We start from the raw sequence: 13,780 nt of genomic DNA on the forward strand, positions 1-13,780 counted from the left end.
TTATTCCAAATCCATGAGTGTTGGGGTTCTGAAGGTGAGACCAGGGTACAGCCAGAGCAGGAGCATCTGTACTCTGTGGAGTGCTCCTCTCCAGACTTCCTGAACATACTCAGAGACAGTTAGCGGTATTCTGAACAACATTAGTTCCCACAGCTACCTCACTCACCGGATGCCCGAAACATCTGCCTGGGGAGGCAATACATCTGCCAGAGGCAGTTCAGCCAACACTGGGGAAGAAGACCCATAGATCATTGCGGATAATCCTGGATCCATGGAGTCGGGAGAAGAGTTCAGCTATGAATCCTAAACTTCTGCAAATTTAGGTCCTCATATCCTCTTCTGAATCCTCCACATTCCTCCACTGTGTAGAGTTTTCTGGGCTCTCTGTCCCATGGCCAACAGGAGTATATGAAATTACCCTTGATTTTATCTTGACAGTGTCCCTTTAAAAGTTAGGAGGAGGACATGACTAGCAAATTAGCTTAATCATATTACTGTAAATGTGTGGTAGACATAAGATGTGAGAGTGCTGGGAAAGGCAGGTGTGGCAGACATTAGCCTCACAGCTCAAGTCACTATTCTGTCTGCAATGTCTTAGAATTACATAACACAGAAGTTACCTCTTCTCACTTAAATTATTAAGCATACAAATGATTAGAATAGTTTTCTGTTGGAAATGTGCTTTTGTAAAGTTAATTACTTTGGTCACAGGTAAACTATAGAAAATGTGGCATAGAAAGTATTGATTCAATGCCTAAAACCTTTCAAAAAGAAAAGGAGTACTTGTGGCACCTTAGAGACTAACCAATTTATTAGAGCATAAGCTTTCGTGAGCTACAGCTCACTTCCTCAGATGCATATCGTGGAAACTGCAGCAGGCTTTATATATACACAGAGGATATGAAACAATACCTCCTCCCACCCCACTGTCCTGCTGGTAATAGCTTATCTAAAGTGATCATCAGGTGGGCCATTTCCAGCACCAATCCAGGTTTTCTCACCCTCCACCCCTGGATTGGTGCTGGAAATGGCCCACCTGATGATCACTTTAGATAAGCTATTACCAGCAGGACAGTGGGGTGGGAGGAGGTATTGTTTCATATCCTCTGTGTATATATAAAGCCTGCTGCAGTTTCCACGATATGCATCTGAGGAAGTGAGCTGTAGCTCACGAAAGCTTATGATCTAATAAATTGGTTAGTCTCTAAGGTGCCACAAGTACTCCTTTTCTTTTTGTGAATACAGACTAACATGGCTGTTACTCTAAAACCTTTCAGAAACTCTTTGATGAAGAATTCCTTCAGGCTCTCATACTTAAAACTATTAGGAAACAAAACATGGTTAGCCACACTCTTCAAAGTTAAGTTTGGAATGAAAACTAGTGAGACATGCTGATCTGCACTGTACCTGTACAGATGAAACTTGATAGTCCTCCATAGATGACATCATCATTGTCTGGTAATATAAATGGACACCTTGTCTGAACCTCCAAACAGTATTGCTTGCAAGGAATTCTGTTGCTGCAGTGAAACTGTGTGACTTCAAAATACTGGGAACAGAGCCAGGCTTTGTAGACAGTCTGGAAAAAGAGAAGAATCAGAAGTATAGATGGCTGACAATAGCACTGTCATTATCAGAAGCACATAGTGTACTGCACACCTACGCTGATGCTGGTTCTTAAAGCAAATTTTAAGAGAATATCACCTGAGTAAAACAAACCCATAACATATCACTACCTTCCCACTTCTGTAAAGAAATCCCCAACCAAGCCATCTAAAATGACTGATTTAAAAACATAAAACATTACTCAATCATGATTGGATTAATATTATTCTGTAATCATATTTGTGTAGAGATGTACCAGTCTCTGATGCACCTTTAAATTATACACATGTCCTGTACTTTACAGATAAACTGTGGTTCTAAAAAATTTAGAAATAATTTGAAAAAAGGCACAGGAACTAAACACCAGAAGGAATTTCAAAGAGATTTATTTAATACACTCTGGCCTATTTGCTCTTCGTAATTTTACCGAATAGAGAAAAGGTCACAGTAGATGGTGCTGTTTCCCCTCAATTAAACTCCAATGCAGTCTGCAGGATTAAGGAGCACATTAGAGTGCCTGAACATCAACAGCCACAGACTAGGGGATAAAGTCAGGGAGAACATTTACATGTGATCCAGATCCAACCCATTAAAGGGTCCATCACCTGAAGCAGTAAAGCAACCCAGCCGAATAATTTATTTTAAAGCAAATTGATTTTGTTTGGTTTAGTCTTGTGAAAGGTATTTTCTTAAGACACACTATCATTCATAATGGTAACTTGAGCCTATTAGCTATACAACTGCTTCATACATGTGACCGTTCAGGAAATGCAAGAGTTGCATTTGCTGACTATCAAGTAGCCATTGTAGGGAAACACCTACGGACTGAGTCCTAAAACAATTTCCTGGTTTCCCAATACATAATTTATGTTTATTTTAAACACATTATTTACTGGCTAAGATTATTATCTAGTTTGCTGGATAATGAAAATTTCCATTCTGTCTTCACTCAAAAATATCTGAAAGATTTAGTAACTACATTTCTTCTATCAGAGGCTGAAAAGCAATATAGTTTAACTGATTATTTCTCCTCTTTCTATACCTGTTTTTAATAAAAAAAGGAAAACTGAGATTATAAAGTTTAAACACTGAAAATTCAATAGCTGATCCTTCAAAGGACTAATTTGCTAGAGGGTTTGGTTCAATGTAGGCATGTTTCATCTTATCAGTTATAGTTTTTATTAGTGTCAGTAAAATTTTAAGTTCTATAATTATTTCCAAGGTGGTAGTTCCAGGACCACAAAGCTATTATTTTAGAATATTTGCAATGGCAGCAGATATGGCAAGGTTTTTACGTGACAACTGAAAATAGCGTCACTAATCTGTGGTTTATGTTAACCCCTTTGTAGTAGCTTTTAGCTATTATATTGTCAAGAAAAACTATTTTCATTACAAATTCACTTGTAACTGCTTACATGGAGTATATTCACAATAAATGATTATCATGCCAGCAGTCCAGATGATATATGTATTCTTTGTTCTCAAATAAAATTTGAAATTACAACTGATTCTGTATGCAGTGTTGTTGTAGCCATGTTGGTCCCAGGATATTAGAGAACAAGGTGGGTGAGGTAATATCTTATACTAGACCAAATTCTGTTGGTGAGAGAGACAAGCTTTCGAGTTTATACAGAGCTGTTCAGTCCTGAAGAGCAGCTCTGTGTAAACTTGAAACGTGTCTCTGTCACCAACAGAAGTTGGTCCAATAATTTTGACCAGTCAAGCACCTCCCTGTGCCACAGTTTACCTATCTGTAATGTACGCTGTATTTCACAGAGTCTGACACTTACTATTTATAAAGTGCAAACAATCCAAAAATGAAAGATGCTATGTGAATTATCTACAAAAATCGATATTGGTTTATGAATGTCAATTATAGAGTATAGAAAAAAACAGATAAATGGGTGTATACATTTGAGTGGGACAGGATGTGAACATTATTCAGGAGTAGGATTGGTTGGGAACATTTTGATGAAATGTTTTTTCCATTGGAAAAATGTTGATTCATCGAAACTGAAATTTGGTTTCAATGAAAATTTAATCGGGAAGGTTTCTGACATCCAAGATGGAATTTCTCATGAAAACCAACTAATCAGAATAGCCAGTAGACTAGTGGGTCTAGGTTACTCCCTAGGGTGTGGAACACCCAAGTTCAATTCGCTACTCTGAATTAGATAGAGCAAAAACATGAACCTGAGTCTCCTATATCCCAGGTGAGTGGTTTAACCACTTGGCTTTGGAGTCAGTCTCTCCTTGTCTTTCTCAAGGAACATTTAATTATATGTACAAAGTGGAACAGCTCTAACAGGAGAGATTGACAGACAGTGCCTCTGTAGCTCAGTGTTTACGGCACTCAACTGAGATGTGGGATTTATTTGAAATACTATATTTTTATACTGTGTAAACTCTATTAGTAGGTGCTTGGTATATGTAAACAGAGCCAATTGTTGTCACACTGATATCACATAATACCAGTTTAGATACTTACCAAACTGGACTATCTGCCTTTGGTTCTGTAGAACCAGGTTCTATAGACAACCTGCATGAGCCTGCACATGTTCACTAATCATGTTATCTGAATCCAACAACTTTTACCTTAAAATTTATGGACATTAGCAAACTTGTGAATGCTCACAAGAAGTATCCTCTACTTGCATAATCAAAACTTGCTATGTAATATAATTTATTTTGCATAACAGCTTTCATAAAGAATCATCAGAGGTGACTTTCCCAGCTGATTATAGTCTGTAAAACAGGCTACAAATAGAAGTCATTCCAGGCCAAAGGGGGCTGCAGGAAGTGGCACCCAGCACATCTCTTGGCCCACACTGCTTCCCGCAGCCCCCATTGGCCTGGAATGGCGAACCGCGGCCAGTGGGAGCTGCGATAGGCTGAACCTGCAGACGCTGCAGGTAAACAAATCCTCCCAGCCCGTCAGCAGATTTCCCTGACAGGCCGTGCGCCAAAGGTTGCCAATCCCTGGACTAGGAAGTTTGGGGCACATGTGCAGGCCAAATGGATAGTGCTTCCAAAAATCTCCAATCAAAGGTGCATGGGGTTCATGTGCACCTGAAGTGAAGCACCCCTACAGACACTACTCAAAAAAGAACCTGTGTTTTTGGAGCTGAGGTATGTGTGGTATTTATGCAACACACAGGTTTGTTAGAACTTGCCCTCAGCCAGTACAGTTCCACATCCCTGTCAGCGTGCCTCCAAGAAGTCCACATTCTGTCTGGCTTTCAGATGGTTAGGAATCCTGTCCTATCTGCTGAGATGCCCCAAATCCTTGGAGTTCACAGATTGTTCCCATAGGTTTCTGCTGTTATATAAGAAGTTACATGTAAACCCATCAATGATAATGCATACCCAGCATGTAAGTCAACATACATGTTGCAACTATTAGTCTTTTTTTTAGCACTTCAGTGGCTAAGCCAAAGATTTATAGTCACAGTAGATGTTCCCCTTAGTTTTATTGCATACAATAAAAGGTATTTAAAATTATAAATGTTATTACTAACATTTTTCCACAGAATTTTCATGAGATATGGGATGAATACTGTATGTGTGGGGCTGTAATTGTGTTAAACAAGTATAAGCTTGCTGTAGAAAATGCACCAGGCTCCTACATTTTCATGTATAGTAAATGAAACACCAGTTTTGTTCATTCATAGCACAAAGATAAATTATTCATGACCATCATTTTGGGGAGGATTTTCTTTTTCATTCTCTCTCACTCTTTCTCTCTGCCTCACTCCCTGCCCCCCAACACACAAGTGGGCATTGCTTCCACCTTTACATTACCCTGTTTTTTCCCATCTTCCAATTTAACATCTATTCAAACTGCCTGGTATTACTTGCTATGGTGAATTGGTCTTCAGCTGTCTGTGAGAAAGTAAAAGGGGGGATTCCATATTTTCCTGGGAAAAAAAGCATATTGCCTTTTTCTAAAAAAATACTTCTATTTCTATATTCTCTCCATTGTTTTTCAAGTCGATACTTTGTTAATTTACTTACAACCAAGGGAAAAAATACAGAATATGAATAACTCAAGTATCCAACAAACACACATGTGCACAAACATGCCTGCACAAACATGCCTGCATACACACACACACACATACTCAATAGACATGTTAAAACAACTAAGCAACCCCACTTGTAAGATAAAAGAGGAGCTTAACTGGAATCTTGGGGAGGGTGAGCCCTTACAGTGCCTTCATCAAATTATCACGTCATTGACAAAGGGCATGGGAGTTCTTGTTCATGGACATCAGATAAGACAGAAAGCTCTTTCTCGGCATATGCTGGCTCAGTCACTGTCAAAAAAAGGACACTGCTATTTCTTCCCAAGTAGATATTTTTGCTCCAAAGCAAAACAAAGTCAAAAGAAAACAGCATCTAAAATGATGGCTCTTTATACAAGCTGTCCCATATCTGCCACTGTCTCTCTGTATGATACTGGGCAAACACTAGGGACCCAAACCAGCAAAGCAGTTCAGGTGGGTTTTTCAAAAGCACCTAAAGGAATTAGATGCATCGCTCCAATTGACATGTTTGTACAGCCCACCTTTAAGCACTCACTTAACAAGTGGGACTACTGTTCAATTATGCTTATACATATACATTATATACATATACATATATGTGTGTGTGTGTGTGTGTGTGTAGATGTCTGCATTCCTCTGAACTCAACTTGGGATAAATAATTTAGCATTATGAATGACAGCTGGTATCTGGAACTCTACACATATACATAGCTGTCAGAATATAAGAGCCAGTGAAAAAGTTCAATTCTGTGAAAAACACTTCTTTCGGAATCTCTTCATTCTTCTCTGGCATATTTTCCTTTTCTCTCCTCCACCATTCCTCTTCTTTTCTTTGTTTAAACAGAATGACACTGCTGTTTTTGGACAGGCTCCAATACATACAAGTGATTTCTGATTTACTAGTGAGCTAGCCCATTACTAAGGCCCTACTTGAATTGCGGGATGATTGTCAAAAAACTGCAACTGAGTTGTGGACAAGCCATGGAAAATTGCAGAAAAGTAATAACGGACCAAATTATTTGTGGTAACAAAGTCCATTATTACTCTTCTGAGATTTTCCGCTGTCGGTCTCCCAGAGCTGAAAGTGTGGGCTCCCATGGTTGGCATCCCAGGACTGAGAGTAGGGACCCGGGGCTGACAGTGGGAACACGGGTCTGGGGCTGATAGTGGCCTCCAAGGGCTGACAGTGGGGGCTCCCACTCTCAGCTCCTGGGTGACTGGGGCTCCCGCTGTCAACCGCACACACGGGGAAGAAGGGGTCTCCTGCTGTCAAAATTTCAATGGAAGCCTAATATTGAGGAATTTGCTATTTCCACAATATCGCAAGTTAAGTAGGGCCTTACCTATTACCATACTGCACAATGCAAGGGCAAATGTACATTCACTCAGATTCTAAACATACTGACACATTCTAGCTTTCCCATTCTTCATTACAGTCCCTGATCTCTTAGCTGCTTCTCTTCTGAAATGCCAATGTAAGAAAAGGGTTTGTATGTCAAAGTGTCAGAGCCAGAGAGAATCCTCAAGATTTCACATTGAGTATAGGTCTCTAGTGAAAAATTGTTGGCTCTGCAAAATCTGACATACTCTCTAAGGGTTCAATTCAATAAAACTTATGTTTCATGGAAACCAAGGTAAGGCTGTGGAAGCTGTAGAAAATCCATTTTTATGGCTTTCATAGTACAGAAGCCTGACATTTCTTTTTTAAATGAAGTGGACCTTTAAACAAGGAAAGGATCTATAAACTATACTGAATGTTATAAGAACACGTTAACTATGAAGACACTCTAGTAAAACCAGGCATGCAAAACTTACTGATTTGTACATTAAACCAAAACCTCATGAGATAAAAACACAGTGTTTATAATATGTAGTCTGTGTATATTTTATGAGTTAAGCACAGTAATTAAATATAGTCTTTTGGACATTTTTGCTATTATGCTATTGCTGTGAACTATGTTTTTTTGTTTGTTTGGGTTGCGAGTTTTGTAACTTTGTTGTGTGTGTGTACACATGTGAGTCGTATATATTATATACACACACACACACACACCACAGAGACACAGAAAATATACCAAGATATACAGGCACAAATGAAAATATGTGCTATACACCCGTATGGAACAGAATCAGTGCATTTGTCAGATTGACTTTACTAAAAATTTTAACCTACATGTTCCAATTTAGGTAATTACATTCCTTATTGAAAAGTGATCATAATAATCTTTACTAGTGCTCCTTGCAAATAACAAATATTTGTATGGTATAAATATATTATCTGTTAGGCAGATGATAAAGCTGTTTATCATTTGTTATTCATTATATTCCTGTTAAAAAAGGTTCAGTCAGAGGTCAGGAAGTGGAAAAAATACTTTGCGACGTTGGTGACTAATCACATGTCACAAGTAGCTAATGATAATGATTAAAGAAATTATTAATTGACAAACCAGAGGCTGCTATTTGTTTGCTTGTCAAATCATTACAAATAGCAAGTGGATTTGGAAAAAAAAAACAAAGCCTGTTTGTGAACAATCTGTGAACAGCAAAAGGAGCCTAACTTCTCAACTCATATTATTGACAAGGAATAATTCAAACAGCTATATTCAGGATATAAAACCAGCCCCACTAAATGAGAGGCAGAGAGCTCACAGGCAGCTCCTCTTCCAAGCTGTAGAACTGGGTGGGCACTCATCTCCTTCTCCTGGGGGAGGGTCTGGCCAGCTGACTGACTCCTCTTAGGCAATTCTATGACGTGTGTTGTGCAGGAGGTGCTCATAATGGTTCCCTCTGACCTTACCATATGTGCATCTAAGAGACATCGGGGATGCTGGCTGGATTATCTACCCAAAGCAACACACCTGGAAGCTTACTAATTCCTATCCACAGTGGGTGCAAAGGAACCAGGTGACTTTTGAAAGTCATCAGGCAGAGGAGGTCACCATGTTGGATGGTCATAGAGTTGCTCTTCACATTGGCTGTCTTCTGGAAGGTGTCCACATTAAATGTCAGTGATGTTGTCCATTGCCCAACAGCATATGGTATAGTATGACTAGTAGGATAGTGGCATAAAACTAATTTTGCGCCATGTGACCAATATTCAACCAGATTGTCAAAATTATAAGTGGCAAATGGTTAAATTATACATTCATATATACCCACCATATCTCTCTCTCTTTCACACACACTCTAAATAATCTGCCTTCTGTCAAAACAGATTTAGCATGTAGACTGAATCATCTGAATCACACTGAAATGCATCAGCAGAGTAGAATGGAAAAGCCCTAGAGTGTCTAATCAGTTTTATTCTCTACTGCTGTCAATTCTTCATCATCGTTTTCAAGATATGAATCTTTTCTTCCTACTTCCCCCTCCACCGTTGCTCACACCACAACACTAGAGATTCTGTGGAATATTTCAAAAGAAAGTGATTAAGTGCTCAAATATTTTGCCTTTCTTCATTATCAATATTCTGATGTTAGCAGCTGGATTATCAAAATAACAATCAAAACTCAGTTCCTGAAGCCTTCTAAAGGGTTTATACTGCAGCTGTGAAAAAAACCTCCCTGTAAACCATCACTCATGTCAGCAAACTTTCAGAGTTGACACACTCCTGCCCACTGAACTTCCCGCACGCCGATTCCTCAGAATGGAGTCTAACACTCAGACAAAGCACATTATAATGTATTTTCATCAACTGATAGAGTGGTGAGAGACCTGTGTTGGCTTTACAGATGCCGTGTCCATGGACATTATACACCATTTCAGATAAGTATATCCTACTAACTGAGATAAGTGGGGAACAGTGTGTTATGATTCCAGGGTCACCAATAACAAAGATGGCAATTATTTAGGGCTTGATTCTGCCACCTTAGTTAACATTGAGCAATACCTTAATTTGTGACTAGTCCCAATGGTTTCACTGAGACTACTGGTGGAACAAGTTACTGCTCAAATTGAGTATGGGTGGCAGAATTAGACCCATAGAAAACACAGGACACCAAAAATACTTTTAAAAATTCCTTTTTATTGCAAACTGATAGTATCACAGTGCAAATATGTATGCACTGAGCTACCTCTTTATTATGGCCCCGATGCAGCAAGATATCTCAGTAGTGTTCAATGGGTTCATTAATGTACTTAAAATTAGGCACATAATTAATTAAGTACCTTGCTAATTTGCTGGCTGGCCTTTCCTGAATGGGGGGGGGGCTACATGCATTATTCTGGTACATTAATAGAGGAAAATGCACCATGAGAGTAGACATACTTAAATATTAACAAAACCTGTCCATTCTAAACAGATTCTAATGCTCATTTTATACTGTACGAACTTCTGCTATCTTGATATTTGTTTTTAGTACAGCAAATACAAAAACATTCATGAAGGGCAATAGAATGTGAGTTGCATTTATCATCTGAAATGTCCAAAATATAGATATTTTTTGTTAGTTTGTAAGTGTTTTATTAGACGATCTAGCTAACAGGCATTTGTTCAGGCATGTGTGCCTCAGTTAATAGTATTTGCTGGAGTATTGACCCAAACTTATATTTAAACCATTTTCTAAATATCTACTTTGGCTGAATTTCCTTTCCCTAATTTTTAGCAGTCTGCGTCAGTTATAATCATTCCAAACATTTGGACTGAGTTACCAGTCTCCTAACTGGTATTTGAGATTGTAGTTCTCCAACGTAAGATGTTGCTGAATATGCCAATGATTGACTCAGCCTTGATGAACGCCAGCAAATTACTTTTTGTGAGAGCTTTTTAAGCATTTATTTGCCAGATAAATCCTAAAGCCCAAACCTGAAGTCCTTGTTCATGAAAAACACTCATTGATTTCAGGACTGGGCCCAATGTTGGCATCATGAGGATACACAGTTGAAAGAAAAATCTCTGACCGCATGTGACTGGATCTTAATATAATTATTGATTTCAAGGCAAAGCTGCAGTAGCTCAAGCGTCCTCTTTGTTTAGCATCTAATAAAGGCCCAAAAGACTATGATCATATGGGAGGCATGGTGTGTGAGTTTTTCTTTTAAAATATGCATAACATTTTATTTCAATTTGATTTGAAAATAGATTAAATATTAAGAGAAGGCTGAGATTTGTTTTATAATATATTCTCTACTTTAGTTTCAACTCGGGTGTTACGTAATTAGCCTTCTCTTAACAAGACACAAATACAAAGAATAAAAAGCTGCCATGCTCATCTCTTTGTTGTTGGTCTGAGAAAGACACCTACAAAATGTAGAAGTGACAGTTACTCTTACAAATATATTTCTTTGAAGATAAGCAAATTACCACAGTAGAGATTGCATCAGTGTCTTCCTGTTACTTTAGCAATCTTTAAGTAACATTAAAAACAATCACAGAAAAATCTGAAGTGTTCATTGCATGGAATCCTAACTGCCCAATTAAATTAAGTTTCTTAAGAGCTCCTAAGTTCCCCAGGAGAGAGGCTCCACACCCTCGAGGCAGAGCTTTTGTGGTGTGCATAAGAACTGCTTTGCCAGAGCCGTCTATGATTTAAAACGGAAAGTAGGTAAGTGGTGTTGTCAAGGGCTATATACATGTATATATTAAGGATGGCGTCTGGTTTATAGTGCTTTGAGGTTCTTGTTTCTTTTGGAACTGTCACTCCTTATCAGAAGAGCTTTTCAACTTGTACGGAATTTTCAGCTTGCTCACTCAGACTTGAGAATTCTCTGTTTAAATCCAAGCTAATGATGAAAATTCATTAAATAAGCTGACGGAAATTCAAGATAAAGAGTTGAAGCACTCTGGAGGAAATATATGGTATTGAAGACAAGTCAAACCCTTCACAACATGAAAATTACTCAGACAAGGAAAGACTCACAATAATGGCAAGAGTCTGGGATAGTTTACATACTATGCAAGCTGCCAGTTGTGTTACCTGACTGATTTAAAATGCTTTTATTTTAGCCACGGTCACAAATGTGTTCTAACCAGAATTTGTCAGTTGTACTGCAAACTGTCCTGAGAACTATTAGACAAACCTCACTTTTTTATCCTCACTCAAACCTGAGCCCAGTGAACAAGGCTTGAAGGGTCACTGCACTAAACTACACTACCAGCCAACATGTCTCCTGGAGTTATACTATTTTTTATTTTGAAACACGTTCTTCATAAGGGACTTGATTAATGTAGGCCAGGAGGGGCCAATTAATCTTAGATGCTGCACCTGGAAGGGAACCAGGCATTGATAAGGCCTAATGGCAGATGAAGCCCAGCTGGGGGAGGAGCTGGGCTAGCATTATAAAGCCAAGAGGTGAGAGCAGGAAGGGGCTGTGGAGAGGAATTCTGCAGTTGTTCCCCAGAGGGAAAGGGAGTTGGCTAGGGATAAGGAGGAGAGTAAGTCCTGGGCTCTTGCCCTGAACTGGGAAGTCTGACAAGAGGCCAAGAAGGGTGAAGTGGCCATGGAGAGCAGAAGAATCTAAGGAGATAGAGAGGTGGGGTAGAAAGAAGCCCAGGGAAACTGTAATGGGTCTGGAGACTGAGCAGACCTACATTGCTCATCACAGAGTTTCTGGGCTGGAACCTGGAGTAGCAGGCAGGCCTGGGTTCCCCTACCAGCTTCTGGGAAAGTGGAACTGGACCTAGAATTAGAACAGAAGACTGCCTGAGACAACATTTGAACAGCTTGTCCAGTAGCACTTTGTTATCCCAGAAGTTGGGATGGGGGGCAGCATGGGGGAGGGATAGCTCAGTGGTTTGAGCATTGGCCTGCTAAACCCGGGGTTGTAAGTTCAATCTTTGAGGGGGCCATTTAGGGATCTGGAGCAAAAATTGGGGATTGGCCCTGCTTTGAGCAGGGGGTTGGACTAGATGACCTCCTGAGGTCTCTTCCAACCCTGATATTCTATGACTATATAGTGACATGGCCGGGGGCTGAGTCAAGAAGAGGGAGCACCCTGAGTCACAGAGAGAGAGGCCATAGCATGAGCAACTGGTGGAAGAGGGTAACCAATGGTGCAAGAGCTAATTCCCTGGAGTGGAACCCTTTTCCAGGCCTGCACATACACACGTAGCTACCCCAACTCCAATGGGAGATATGTATGCACCATCAAGGGTAATATTTGATTCTAAACCATTATTCACCATATATTTTTTTCATAGACGCAATTAAAAACAATACTTTAATTCTGATCACTTTTGCAAAATGTCTAGTGCAGTTCTTCTGGGATCACTAGCTTACATTATTTCAGGCAGAGCACCATAAAGTCAGATCCTATGTGCCAGATCATCACCTCAGGTCAAAGGGCTCTGAGCACAGCTGAGAAGGAAGCATACAAAGGTGCCCCCTGAGCTCCATTCATCCTGTGGCTGTTCTATGCTGGGCCAATTTCTCTGAGACAAGATAGAACATCCTGAAGGAGCTGTAACAGCAGCTGGGGATGACTACCAACCCACAGGGGAGCCCTAGCTATGCCCCTTTCCTGCATCCATATCTTAAGTTGGTAGCTACTTGTGTAGAAATTGCTGCATTAGTATCCCTTAGAAGCTTGAGCTGCGAAGTTTAGGGCTGTTTTGACCAGAGAAGCAGTGTGAAGTGACTGCAGTATGGTCCAGGGAGAGAGACTATATGTTTGAAACTCTGCTCATTATTCAAAAGAGATCCATCTGAGCCCATGATGTACAGTGCAGTATTCACAAAACATCATCCTCCCAGACACTTTAGAAAGTCCATGTTGGGTTTTTTAGTGTTCTGTTTCCTTTTATTAATCTCACCCCAATATCCTTTGAGAAATCCCATGAAAGCTAATGTATTCAATATAACCAGGCTTATGAAAAACATTCTGCCTGTGAAGCTTATACCTCAGCAGTAAGCTCTTAGTTCTTACGCTATCTTTGAACTTTTTCTTTCCTATGTTACCTCCCCCAATCCTTGGTTTTCCTCAGGGAGAATTTAAGATGTATTTGTGTTTTATCATTTTCACATTGTATTTTGCTCCTGTGTAAGGGTAATAATATAATTTTAACCATGAAATTCAAAATCCTATCATATTATTCAATCAACTAGCAAGAACTATACCATACACTCAGAAAGAGAATTAATGTGAATATAGAATACAGTCTTTATCAAGTAGATTCTCAAACCAAAAAAGGC

The 13,780-nt window shown here is 39.5% G+C and overlaps 1 protein-coding gene across 1 annotated transcript in view; it reads right to left on the reverse strand.

Annotated features, from left to right (window-relative positions):
• NALF1 (NALCN channel auxiliary factor 1) overlaps positions 1-13,780 on the reverse strand; it is a 788,290-nt gene that overhangs the window by 10,984 nt on the left and 763,526 nt on the right. Inside the window, exon 2 of the mRNA XM_084625314.1 lies at positions 1,408-1,579. Within this exon, the coding sequence (XP_084481440.1) occupies positions 1,408-1,579 (172 nt within the window). The remainder of the gene's footprint in view (positions 1-1,407; positions 1,580-13,780) is intronic.

This window comes from Lepidochelys olivacea (genome assembly GCF_965140295.1).
Source record: "Lepidochelys olivacea isolate rLepOli2 genome assembly, chromosome: 1".
Taxonomy (NCBI): Eukaryota; Metazoa; Chordata; order Testudines; family Cheloniidae; genus Lepidochelys; species Lepidochelys olivacea.